Genomic DNA, 12,372 nt, shown 5'->3' on the forward strand with positions numbered 1-12,372 from the left:
ATAACAGGTTCTCAGGTGAGAACACCACACAATGTTTTTTTTTATCAATAAGATTCACAAGTAATACCTGCAGTGGTTCCAAAACAGTTTTGTTTTGGCAATTTTTATTTTGGCTCAAGCATCACTATGATCTGCAATACAAGAATTTAGCAAATCAAAAAGATTACCAATTATCTTTCGTCAATAGCATGGTTATGAAATCATTTTCAGTAAGGCTTTGTACAAATTCACAATTTTGTCCACAAGATAAACATTCAATTATCTTGTTTTATGGAGATCTTTTTTGAGCAATATTGGGACGGTTTTAAAGCACGAACTTGATGTTGTAGTTGGCTAATCAATATCCGCGAGCTCAACTTCAAAAATGAGTTTAGCATTTGGTGGAATTCTGTTAAAGGAGTTAAGGAGAATCAGTTCCAGAAAATTCAAAACTTCTCAAATCTACAAGTAGTGGAAACAAAGAACTGTCAATGTGGGTTAGTACACAAAATGGACACAAAGAACATGGCAAAGAAGAGTAGCTCAGCGGGTCAGGTAGCATCCCTGGAGAACATGGATAGATGACATTTCAGGTTGAGACCCTTCTCCAGACTGATTATAGGGGAGAGGCAGGACCTGCGTGGCAGGTTAAAGGTCAACACAGACGAGAGGGGGGTTTTGATAGGCAGCTAATTAGTATAAAGGCCAAAGATAAGCTAGGAAGGTGGAAGAAAGGTTTGAAATTGCTAATTTCCTCCCTCTGGCTTTACAATCCCCGATTCTTCAAATTTGTCTCACAGCCACCTTCCTTCCTTTCTTATCTTTGTTTCAACCAGCTGCCTATCAAAACCCTCCTCTCTCGCCTGTGTCGATCTGCCATACAGGTCCTGCCTCTCCCTTTTTCCAGCTTTCATCTGCTCCCATACAGTCAGTCTGAAGAAGGGTCTCAAATCAAGACGTTGCCTATCCATGTACTCCAGGGATGCTGCCTGACCCACAGAGATACTTCAGCACTTTGTGTCCTTCACAAATCTACAAAAGCTATTAATCTCAAATGCCTTGGATCTACCATTTAATATTCAAGCAATAGATTTAAAAAAAATGTTATTTAATTAAAAAATTATAGTAGTACATTGCATCTCTTCTACGAACGTTAATTCTACTTAGAAAACTTACATGGTGCACAATGTACTGTTAATTGTTTTATCATTTATATTTTGTTGAAGTTACACGTTCTTTGTATAAGTACTGTGGACCTGCTTCTTTTTATCTGTAATATTAAGATTTTCACACGGCTATCACAGAGAAAAGGATACTTGGCTTCTGGGTGACCTTTCTTACCGTATCCCCAATCAGATTCAATATGTAGGCGGGCTTTTTCTCCTTTACTCATGGTCAGGAGTGCTTCATCCCACTGTGGAGAGAAAAGTCTTTGACTCAACACTAAACAGTAGGTTAAAAAAATTAGATGTTCAAAACAATTGTCCCATAGGCCCAACTTGATAATGATACTTGTCAACCCATCCCACAGAGACCTAGATTCATTATTAAACTTTGTTGCGTTGATGATATGTCAAATTAGCTTGTTACATCTAGTGTCATTACCTTTGGTATTGGATTTGAAATGACACTAAAAATTCCTGCTTTTAATCTTGCAGTCCGTTGTTAACTTGTGCATTCTTTCAATTTTAAATTAAATAAAGTGTGTTCTTACCCCTCGGATAACTTTTCCAACTCCTACTTTAAAGCTCAAAGGCTTTGCTGCCTTTTTCTTTTTTGAACCTGTTAAAAAGAAAGCCAGGATGTAGAAACAAAGGATTGCAGATGTTGGTTTATACCAAAGATAGACAAAGTGTTGGAGCAACTCAGCGGATCAGTCAGCTCTGTGGAAAATAGGGAAGGGTCCCAACCTGAAACATCACCCATCCTTTTTCTCCACATATGCTGCTTGACCTGTTGAACTGCTCTGGCATATTGTGTCTAAAAGAAAGCCCAGTCATGATATGAAGATATTTTATGTATGTTATACATCGGTACCTCAAGGGGCGACAATTCCTCTTGAGATCTCTAGTTCAAATACTCAACACCACGTACCTTCCAGCACTTTAAAACCATGAGCTTTAAGACATCAACTTGGGCTACATTCTGGGAACCCATCACACTACCATCTGCTGGCACTCCAACAGCAATACAATATTCAGGACTTGATGTGGAGAAGTTGCCTGTGAAGAAAGATGCTGGGACAAATAGTGGGGCCACTCAGCATGAGAGGACCCCGGCTGGGATGGCGAATTCAGTTTATTGCCATAAAGAAGAAACCTTTGGAAGCAAATACTATGCTTGAGGACATAGCTTTCAGATGAAGGGCAGAGTTTAAAAGATGTCGAGGCAAGTTTTTTTCTACACAGAGGGTGGCGAGTACCTGGAACACGCTGCCGGGGTGGTGGTTGAAGCTGATATGATCGTGCATTGAAGGGACTTTTGGATATGCATGGAATAGGATGATATGGATCACATGCAGGCAGATAACAGTTGGTCTTCGAATCATGTTTGGCACAGACATTGTGGGCTATAGGCCCTGTTCTTGTGCTGTAGTATGGTTTAATGTTTAACAACAGTCAGCTTGTGCAGCAAGTGTTGGCCCAGTAATACTAATATTCTGTGAACAAATATTTGTTCACAGAACAAATGTGAACGATTATTTGTTCTGTGAACAAATAAACCTTGGTGCAAGAGACAATAGCACATCTTACATATTGCTCGTAACGCAAAATGGCAAAATGTTTTGTTCCATAGGCTGCTTACCGGAAGCAACGTTTGAGTCAAACACAGTCCCATCTTCTAACGTTCCAGTATACCAACAGTGAACAGTGTCACCCTTCTTGGGAAAGTTGATTTTGTCACCTTTTTGCAACATGGTTTTGGTATATTTTGGTGGTTCCTGTAATTGATGACAGGGCAATGTAACAGCTACTGTAATAAAATCTCAATATTCAGATCTATTAATTCAAACATGCAAAATTGTGATTAAATTAATCTTTACCCAAAGGCCAAACATTACACCATGACAGCTTAAACTATTGCCTGCAGATCAGCACAATCACCAAGAAAGTTTCAGCAGAGGGGTCCAACATCCTGCAGGAGGAGCATACCAGTGCCCTAGCTGCCAACCCGACCACTAAAAGAGGAACTGTCGAGAAAAATAAATTACCATATCTAACTTTTTACCTCCAAGCTCAGCCTCCTCACTGAAGTCTATTGAGCCAAAGCGTCAACACTCAGTCTCAAACACGACTTTACCTCAAGCCAAACCACTCCCAGAATGGCTCCTCCCGAACAGCTGCACCACTAGTGCCTGCCTTCCTTTTATTCATCACTCCCCAGACACCAACAGTTGCTTTTTAAATCTCCGGTGTTGCTGCTCCTCTCAGCTGCTCACTTGCTGCCAAAATTGTTCTACTTAACTTAGTTCTGCGGAACTATACAATGTCATGTTGAACGAGTGATTCCAATAAATGAAATTAGACACTCGGATCTTAAATATTTGTATTAATTCATTTATGCATTTTAATAAGTTCATCAATTTTCTAAAACAATACAGATTTCACATACTAACCTCATTTACAGTCACTTCAACTTTTTTCCCCTTCACTTTGTCCTGTGCAGCCTCCAACTTCACTTCTTTAAACTGCTGGGTGACATTCTCTGCACATTCTGTGCCTTTAAATCTCTGCAAGTCAAAGAACACAAAGGTGTTTATTTCAGATGAAAAATATAACCAATAACCATATAAAAATGTAACCAGGCAAGCTGTCTCAGCAGTGCTTCCACACCTCAACAAAACATTTCCTGAAATAGAATCCCAAATTACCTGGAATTTGATGGTATACCCTGAAATTTTCAAAAATGCTTCCTGCGTTCTATTTGTTGTTTTTTTTTTTCATGGACATACGTTAACAACACAAAGAAGAACAAGGCAAAACAGATCTACGTAACTACACCGTATCTGATTCTGTTCCTCATTTGTACAGTGTTATACAAGGCAGCTTTCGTTGCCTCCAACAGCTTTCGTTGTCTTCCTTTTTTCAACCTGCTCTCATGTGTGATGTCTCATGCTCTCAGTCTCTGCTCTCTCCCTCCCTTCGTCCCTCTCTCTCTCCCCCCCCTCTATCTTCTCCTCTCTCCACCCCCTCTCTCCGCCTCCACCTCTCACCCTTCCCCCCCCTTTTCCCTCCCCCTCTCTACCTTTTTCTCTCTCCCCCCCTCTCTTTTTTTGGACAATTCCCCCTCCCTCCTACTCTTATTCCCTCCCTGTCTCTCCCCCCCTCCCCCTCTCCACCTCCACCTCTCCCCCTTGAGCCCACCCACCGTTCTGTAAAATCAAGGCCAATCCCAATGTAACTGCAATCCCCTGCCCACTGGTAACTTTTCACCAAAGGCTTATCCAGAATTCTACCACTGCCTGAAAAATAATCAAAGGCTTAATTTTCACTGAGAAAGAGAATTCCAAAGACCTATTGTTATACGAGAATTTTCCCGAACAGTCTGTGACCCATAGCGTTGTGGCCATAGCGCTATGTTTGACGCCCATAGCGTAGCAGCCGGTAGCGCTATATTTAGAACCCATAAAGCTGCAGCCGACAGCTCTTCATTTAAATTCTACGCGTTAAACTTACGCCGTTCTGTTTAAACCTTTGAGCGCCAAACCGGCAGTGCTGTGTGTATTACCCTTTAACACCCCTTCGCGGGCCGGATGCGGAAATTTCCCGAAATTATTCTATTTCCCTAAAATTACCCGAAGACAACCAGAATTTCCTTCAAAGTGGAAACACTGCGTCTCAGAAACGTTACACAATTTGTTTTGCTAGAGTTTTTCTAGGAATAAATGAAGAGGGGTTGTAAATTATGGGACCATTACAATTTGCATACCGTCTGAACAGATCCACGAACAATGCGGTCTCCCAGGTTTTGCCCACCGCTCTCTCTCATCTTGACAGCCGGAAGGGGGGCTACGTGAGGATGCTGTTCATAGACTTCAGTTCAGCCTTCAACACGATAATCCCCACCAGACTGGCCGAGAAACTACTGGAATTAGGGCTCAATACCCCCTTGTGTGCCTGGGCCCTGGACTTTCTCACCGCCATGCCCTAGATGGGAGGGAATACATCGAAGTCCCTCACCCTGAGCACAGGATTCCCCCAGGGACTCGTAAGGCAAGGCAGTGCCTTTACCACCTCAGGCAATTGAGGAAATTCAGAGTGTCTCCGAGGATCCTCCAGTGCTTCTACTCAGCGGCTGTGGAAAGCATCTTGTCCGGAAATATCACAATCTGGTTTGGGAATTGCTCTGCCCAGGACAAGAAAGCTCTGCAGAGAGTAGTGCGTTCGGCCGAAAGCACTATGGGAACTTCACTCGCCCCTCTGCAGGAACTATACATCAGGAGGTGCAACTCCAGAGCCAATAAGATCATGGGAGACCCCTTCCACCCATGCAACGGACTGTTCCAGCTGCTACGGTCAGGCAAACGCCTCTGTTGCCATGCTGTGAGAACGGAGAGGTTGAGAAGGAGTTTCTTCCCAGAGGCCATTAGGACTGTAAACTCCTATCTCACCAGGGACTAACTTTACTGTACCATTCTAGTTTTTTTGTTTTTTAATTGCTGGTTTTTCTTTAAATTGATGGGGGGTTTTTCCCTTTTTCCTTCCTCCCACAATATTTAATATGTAAAAGAATATGTGATTCTGTTCCATTCTATTTGTAGTTTGTTTGTTTGTTTTTTTCACAAAGTCCGCGAGCATTGCCACTTTTCATTTCTCTGCACATCTCGTATGTGTATGTGACGAATAAATTTGACATTATACTAGTAGAGATGTTTCTTAGGTGACCACATAGAAGCTTCATGATGAAAGGTTCAAATCATTAAAAAAAAAGTCTATCTCTCATGATGCAGACGGTGACATCAAGAAAGGGGAGGGGGATGTCAGAGATGTTACAAGTGAATTTGAGTGTAGGATCAAAATTGATGGTGAGGTTCATGAGTTCTGCATGGGTGCAGGAGGTAGCACCAATGCAGTCTTATACCTTGTATAATAGTCAAGTACAGTACAACATCAATCTCATGGGGAATAAGCATATCAACCATTACATTTCATGCATCCAAATTAACCTTTTCTTAGGTTTGCAAACTAGAAATTCAGACTTTTTGATCAAAATCTTAAATGGTTGAATTAATAAATGGACCAAGTGTTCAAACATAGCTTTTTACCTTAGTTTCATAAAGTTGACTGTAGGCAGTTATTAGCTTTTCCTTTTTTGCAGTCTTTGCAACATTCTTGATATTTCCCATTAACTTATGTTCACCGAGAAACTACGTGAAACAAGAGACAACGTCAATAGTTTTCTCAAAAGAAGCATAGTTCGCACATGGTTCGTCTTCTTACATGGTAAAATAAGCTAAATTATATTGTTTTCAATGCATAAAATTGGCAAAATTACCTTTGCATTGAAAATAATAAATCGGCCATAATATTCGGTAAGTTTACAACACCACACGTGCAATGTTTTAAGACTGGGTCCGAGCATGGATAAGTTTGGAAGTGATTGGAGCTCAGCAGCTGGTTGTGCTGCAGCTCGCAGGACAAGGCCAGAATACCAGCGCGTCCAGGGTCCGGCTCTGCTGCTCCAGCCGCCGCCGCTCCCACTCACCGTCTCCGAGGCGTTCTCCTGCAGAAACTGGATGATGTCCTTCTTGGCCACCTCCTCGCCCCGCAGCTGCTCGTCGCTCCACTGCCTCGCTGGCTCCGCGGCCATGTCCGTGTAGCAGGCCGCCTGCTTCGTTCTGTTCTGCCCAAAGATCCGCTCTAAGATCTTGGGTTCTGCCGGCCCATCAGGCCGCCGCCCAGTGGCCACAGGCAGCAGCGCCGCTGCCACCGCCACCGCCACCGCCGCCTACATCATGGAGCGGCCTGTCCCCGCTCCCCTCACACATGGAGCGGCCTGTCCCCCCTCCCCACACCGAGAGCAACCTCTCCCCGCTCCGAGAGCAACCTCTCCCCGCTCCGAGAGCAGCTTCTCTCCGATCCTCACCCCGAGAGCAGGCTCCCCCACACTGCGAATGGCCTCCTCCCCCCCCCACCACCAAGAGCGGCCTCTTCCCACCGCTCGGAATGCACTGCTGTTGAGTGGAAACATATTGTAACCAACGGTGTTAGAACGACAACAATGTCTGAGAATTTTAATTTGGATGCGGTGAAAAACATAGTGCCACTCTGCAAGTCCACAGGTTGGTAAAATCATGTCCCCTTCAAGTAGCCCTTGGTTTCCCTCCCTCCCCCACCCTAGTTCTCCGACTTTCACTGTCCTGATTATTTTTTACTGATTGTATGTCTCCTCGTCACCTTCCCCTCAGCTAACAATGAACCATTCTACATTTCCTTGACCATAGTCTACTTTGATGTGAAGATGGAAACAGGTTTAAACCAGCATCTGCAGTGCCTTCCTATACATTTAATCTGCTTTGATCTGTCATTCTCACACCATACTCTTCCATATCTCTAGTCTCCCTCTCCCCTGATTTCCAGTCTGAAGAAGGGTCTCGACCCGAAACGTCATCTATTTCTTCTCTCCTGTCTGGCTGAGTTACTCCTGCATTTTGTGTCTATCCCCATTCTTGAAGATGGTCACAATCACAGAATCTCTGGTGTCCCCTGATAAATCCTCCTATGGACGATCAGATCGAGAATTCATGAATGAAGCTCTTCACTGGAGATATTGTTTCTTTCAGGCATTATTATTCTTGTCAATCAATAGTAACAGCAAAATGTAGAAATAAAGAATTGCAGATGCAGGATTATACCAAAGATAGACACAAAGTGCTGGCATAGGGTCCTGACCTGAAATGTCACCCAATTTTTTTCTCCAGAGATGTTGTTTGACCCGCTGAGTTACACCAGCAACTGCAGCAGCAAGTCTGACTGGAGTGGGTTGTTCTAAGATGGGGGGGAGGGTGTGGGGGGGTCAAGGGATCTCATGTTGAGTAGCAATTATGGTTGACAAGGTTTTGGAAGCGTTCTTTCAATCGGACATTTACCCACTTGGTTGTCTGTGGAATGTGACTTTAGGTGTCTGAGCTGTAGATGGCCTTGACAGTGCTGATAAACCCAAGGCATAGCTAGAAATGAGTTGATGAGCCTCCTGTGCTCTCCATCTATGCTTTGGGTTATGTTTTTTTCTGCTGGGCTTCAGCTTTCAGGAACTGGCAATGCTGTTTCTTATACCCTCTGGAATTGTAGAGCTTCCAGTGCAAGAATGCTTTACATTTACATTCCTTCCTGGGATAAATAAAGTTCTGTGTTGTGTTTAAGGCGGGAGGAGGGGGAGGTGGGGGGAGAGGGGGGAGGTGGGGGGGAGGAAGGAGGGGGGAGAAGGGAGGGGGAGGAAAGGGGTGAGAAGGGAAGGGGAAAGAAGGGAGGGAGGAGAGGGGTACGGCCACCCAGCAGCCGTCAACCCCAGCTCCTTGGACTCGCATCCTCTCTGTACCCCCGGAGCCAGCCGGTGATCTCTGGGTCGTCACAGAGGACCGATTCCCGAACGCTTCAGACCCCAAGTACAGGGAGGGGGAGGGGGGTTGAAGTGGGTGGGCAGCGTGGTCCCGAGTGAGCCTGCGGGCCGACTGCGAACAGTTGAGGCCGACGCCGAAGCGCGAGCAGACTTGATGTCACTAAAGAGGCTTTCTCACGGGGCGACTTGATGCAAGAGGTAACCAGAGTTGAACATCGTGGGAACCTCGTACGATAATAACCGTACGGCATTCGTGGACCACCGTGGTGCTAACGGCAGGTACTCGTGTAACTTGTTGACTCGGGAGAAAATTCAAGCAAGCTTGAAATTCTCCAATAGTGACTTGTACACTTGTGGTTGAACATTGAAACATTATATGGACATAGTGGCCAGTGCGATATCCGTAATAACTCTTGCGTTTACCGTGGGAACTCCTGCGAACTGTGAACCCGGAAGCTGGACAGAGGGGACAGAAGGTGAGTAAAAAAGGTGGTCTCAATGTATGTTAATGTGTGTTTTTTTTCCTCTTGGGCATTACTTTGTTTCTGTTGGGAGGCTCCACATTTTATTATAGCCTGAAGTGTGATAAAGCTTTTAACTCAGCAGTTTGATTGTCAGTGCTTGTTTACCTCATTGTTAAATAAATATATTTTTTACTATCAGATTGATGTCTGCAATTCTTCATTAACACATCACTACAAGATGAATGTCTCTAATGTTATAATCCCTCTCATGCTGAAACACAAAATAGTTGAAGGGAGGTGATATAATCACATTTTCATTCTTTTTCATTTTTGAGTGTTCAGGTCCCTCAATTGCTGAGCTATTTAAACGTTTGAAAGTTTCACCTCTCAGTAGATAATAAAATAAGACAATCATCACGGTCAATGTGAGACAAAGTCTTTATTCCTATTTGACAATATAAAAAGACGACTTCTTGCACATATTGAGAGAAGGTGCATCACACCAAACAACATTTGTCTAAAAAAGGGCTTCGCAAACATGAAAATCAACAAATGAGGCACGCTAGATTTTTTTAAACAGATTCTATTCATTAACCTCCGCAACAAGCCTAAACTCAGGCAATAAAAGGGAGTCAACCAAGGGAGGATATTTATAGTGTGTGAAAAAAAAAGTGACATCATTTGTGCCACGTGATGATTTAACAACACTTCACAGTTCACAATGTTCATTCAAGATTTAACGGGAAAGCTCGGGAGACGGACAAGTCACTCGCACAAATAACAGAAATGCCGAGTACCCGTGGGAACTCTTTATCTACCCCCCGTTATATCGTGTGATATCGTTCTAGACCACGACCACTTCACTCTGGTTACATCTTGCGTCAAGTCGCCCCGTGAGAAAGCCCCATAAGTACGCTCGCGCCACGCCTCCCGCAGCTGGACTCCCACAGAAGAAGTCCGCTCACGCTGGGCGCGGGGAGGGGACGGGTGGGGTGACTTAACAACAGGTGTTTAATCCAGAGCCCAGGACAGGGGTGCGGAGGGACATGGGGAGGGACACGGAGTGGGACACAGAGAAAGAATAAAATTCAATGGTATGAAAAAAAGAAATAAACAATACTTTAATCCACAGCGGGGGGCAGGGCCAGGAGGCAGGTGGGCCTTGATTGGTGAGCATGGGTTTTGGATTTTATATTTTAAAAAATGAGTTTGACATAAAATCTCCGGGAATAATTGACCAAATTTAGGAGGAGTGCAATGAAATCGTTATGACTATTCCACTATTCACCTTAAAAAACATACAATTATATGAGTTTTGGGTCCCGTGAAAAGGCTCCCCCCAACAAAACGCCATATTCCACGTTCTTGTTCCCCGATGCAATATTCCACCACTCACCCATAGCCCCCAACTACGCAGGCGCAGCTTATCTCCCCTCATCCCCCAGCACTCCCTCCCCCTCCTCTTCATCTTCTTCTCCTCCCCTCCCAAATCCTTCCCTCACCTCTCCCTCCCTCTCCTTTCCCCTACCCTCAGTCATTCCCTCCCTTCACAACTTCTCTCCCCTCACTACCCCACATATACCCCTATTTCCCCTCCCCCCTCTTCCTCCTCACATCCCCAGGTATTCCCCACTCCCTCCCTACCTCCCCTCCTCTTTCCCTCACCCCCCCCCCCCCCCCCCCACTCTCCCTCCTCACCTCCACAGGATCTCGAGGTTGCCGCTCCTTTCCCTCCTTGCGTGGCAAAGCAGCGGCTGCTGGGCCGTAGGCTGTGGCTGCGGGGAAGCAGTGCTGCGAGTCGTGGTGAAGCCGGGCAGCAGGGAAACCGGGCCATGCCAGCTGTGGCCAGCCGCTTCCAGCCAACTTGCTGTGGCTGTGCAACACTTGGCAAACACCGGGCGAGGCAGACGCCTCCAGTGAAGGACAGCGGATGCGGCCAATCAGTGCGGAGACAGGAGAGGAGACCAATCTGCGTGGTGGCAACTGACAGCAATTTGCACATGCGCGGTTTTTACAATTTTAACCAATAACTTTTACAATATACCATCGATCAGAACTAAACTTGTCGCACCCGCAGCACACGAGAACAGTGAGTTAGCTGCCGAAAAACTGTAGTGCTATCACGTACTGTTTTTGCGCAAATAGAAAAACCCCGCAAACCAGAAGAGCACAAGATCAGAGTTTTAGTTATGCAATAGAAGATAGGTGAAAGGGCGAGTTATTAGAAGCATTCACATTCAATATGTTTTATAGAGTAAATAAAGGGAATTTGTTTCCAGTGGCAGAAAGGCTCTTAACCAAAGGAAATATATATAATTGCAACCGAGCCAGCAGGAAAAGTTTTTTTTTAAATATATGTATGGCAACACAGACAGTACAAGGGTGTCGGAAACAGATTCAATAGTGTGGTATAGCTGTATTTTAGGAAATATTATACACTGTGTGTGCGATATACTGACATCATTGTATATGTGATGTAAATACATATGGGATTTAATTGTTTGCCTTTAATAAAGGGTTACACATGTTCTGAAGCACCATCTTCTTGAGTTTATTTAATGCAGTATTCACCATGTCCATAACAATATCATACAAACCATTGATGATGCACAACAGCTGATAACAAGGTAAAGCAAATAGAGATGCATATCAGGACCACAGAAAATATAGCACACTTTAATGAAACTCTTTGAATAATCTGAACTGATGGTGCTGAATACTGAAACCTCCACAGTTGCAGATGAGACATTTCTGGCACATAATAATAATAATAATAATAATAATAATAATAATAATAATAATGTATTTTATTGTCATTGCACGTTAGTGCAACGAGATTTAGTATGCAGCTCCAACCGATGAAAAAGAAAAGTAAAATAAATAAATAAGCTGTGTCTCGTGACCATCCGAGGGAGACAGTCCAGGGGGGGTGGGGGGCATTCAGCAGGGTCGGTTCAGAGCCGCTATAGCTCTTGGAATAAAGCTGTTTCTGAGTCTGGAGGTTCGGGCGTAGAAGGCCTTGTAACGTCTGCAGGAGGGAAGTAGTTCAAACAGTCCGTTACAGGAGTGTGATGAGTCTTTATGGATGCTGACGGCCTTCCTGAGGTACCATGTGTGGTAGATGCCCTCCAAGGCTGGTAGCTCTGTCATAACACTTTTAAAAACTAATGGTGCACAATCAGACAGTGGTAATCAAAAGGCTGTGGTTGTTATTAAAGACTGAGAGGTGCCCAAACCAAGAAAGCACAGGTGAATTAAACACGGTGTACAGAGGTCTTAAGCATAGTAGTGCTCTGTGAAGGCAGAAAATGAGACAAAATAGTTCCTCATATCAATGGGATATGTAAGCAACCAAGGAGTTGAATGTCAT

The 12,372-nt window shown here is 44.4% G+C and overlaps 1 protein-coding gene across 1 annotated transcript; it reads right to left on the minus strand.

Annotated features, from left to right (window-relative positions):
• Positions 1–68: 68 nt before the first annotated feature.
• On the minus strand, positions 69–6,870 carry fkbp3 (FKBP prolyl isomerase 3). Its single transcript, XM_055640387.1, has 7 exons — positions 6,685–6,870; positions 6,245–6,346; positions 3,596–3,709; positions 2,785–2,920; positions 1,694–1,761; positions 1,296–1,393; positions 69–388 (listed from the first exon to the last, which is right to left on the minus strand). The coding sequence occupies exons 1-7, from the start codon at positions 6,787–6,789 to the stop codon at positions 334–336; spliced, it is 678 nt and encodes a 225-aa protein (XP_055496362.1). The 5' UTR covers positions 6,790–6,870; the 3' UTR covers positions 69–333.
• Between the last annotated feature and the right edge of the window lie 5,502 nt (positions 6,871–12,372).

Source organism: Leucoraja erinacea, chromosome 9 (genome assembly GCF_028641065.1).
Source record: "Leucoraja erinacea ecotype New England chromosome 9, Leri_hhj_1, whole genome shotgun sequence".
Taxonomy (NCBI): domain Eukaryota; kingdom Metazoa; phylum Chordata; class Chondrichthyes; order Rajiformes; family Rajidae; genus Leucoraja; species Leucoraja erinaceus.

Bases quoted from the DNA above. Each gene is read 5' to 3' on its own strand.
- fkbp3 (XM_055640387.1), bottom strand. From the start codon at position 6,789: ATGGCCGCGGAGCCAGCGAGGCAGTGGAGCGACGAGCAGCTGCGGGGC. The intron at 6,347-6,684 runs GTGAGTGGGAGC...TGTTTCACGTAG, and splicing joins AGGAGAACGCCTCGGAGACG to TTTCTCGGTGAACATAAGTT. The intron at 1,762-2,784 runs GTAAGCAGCCTA...TCTTTTTAACAG, and splicing joins TGACTCAAACGTTGCTTCCG to GTTCAAAAAAGAAAAAGGCA.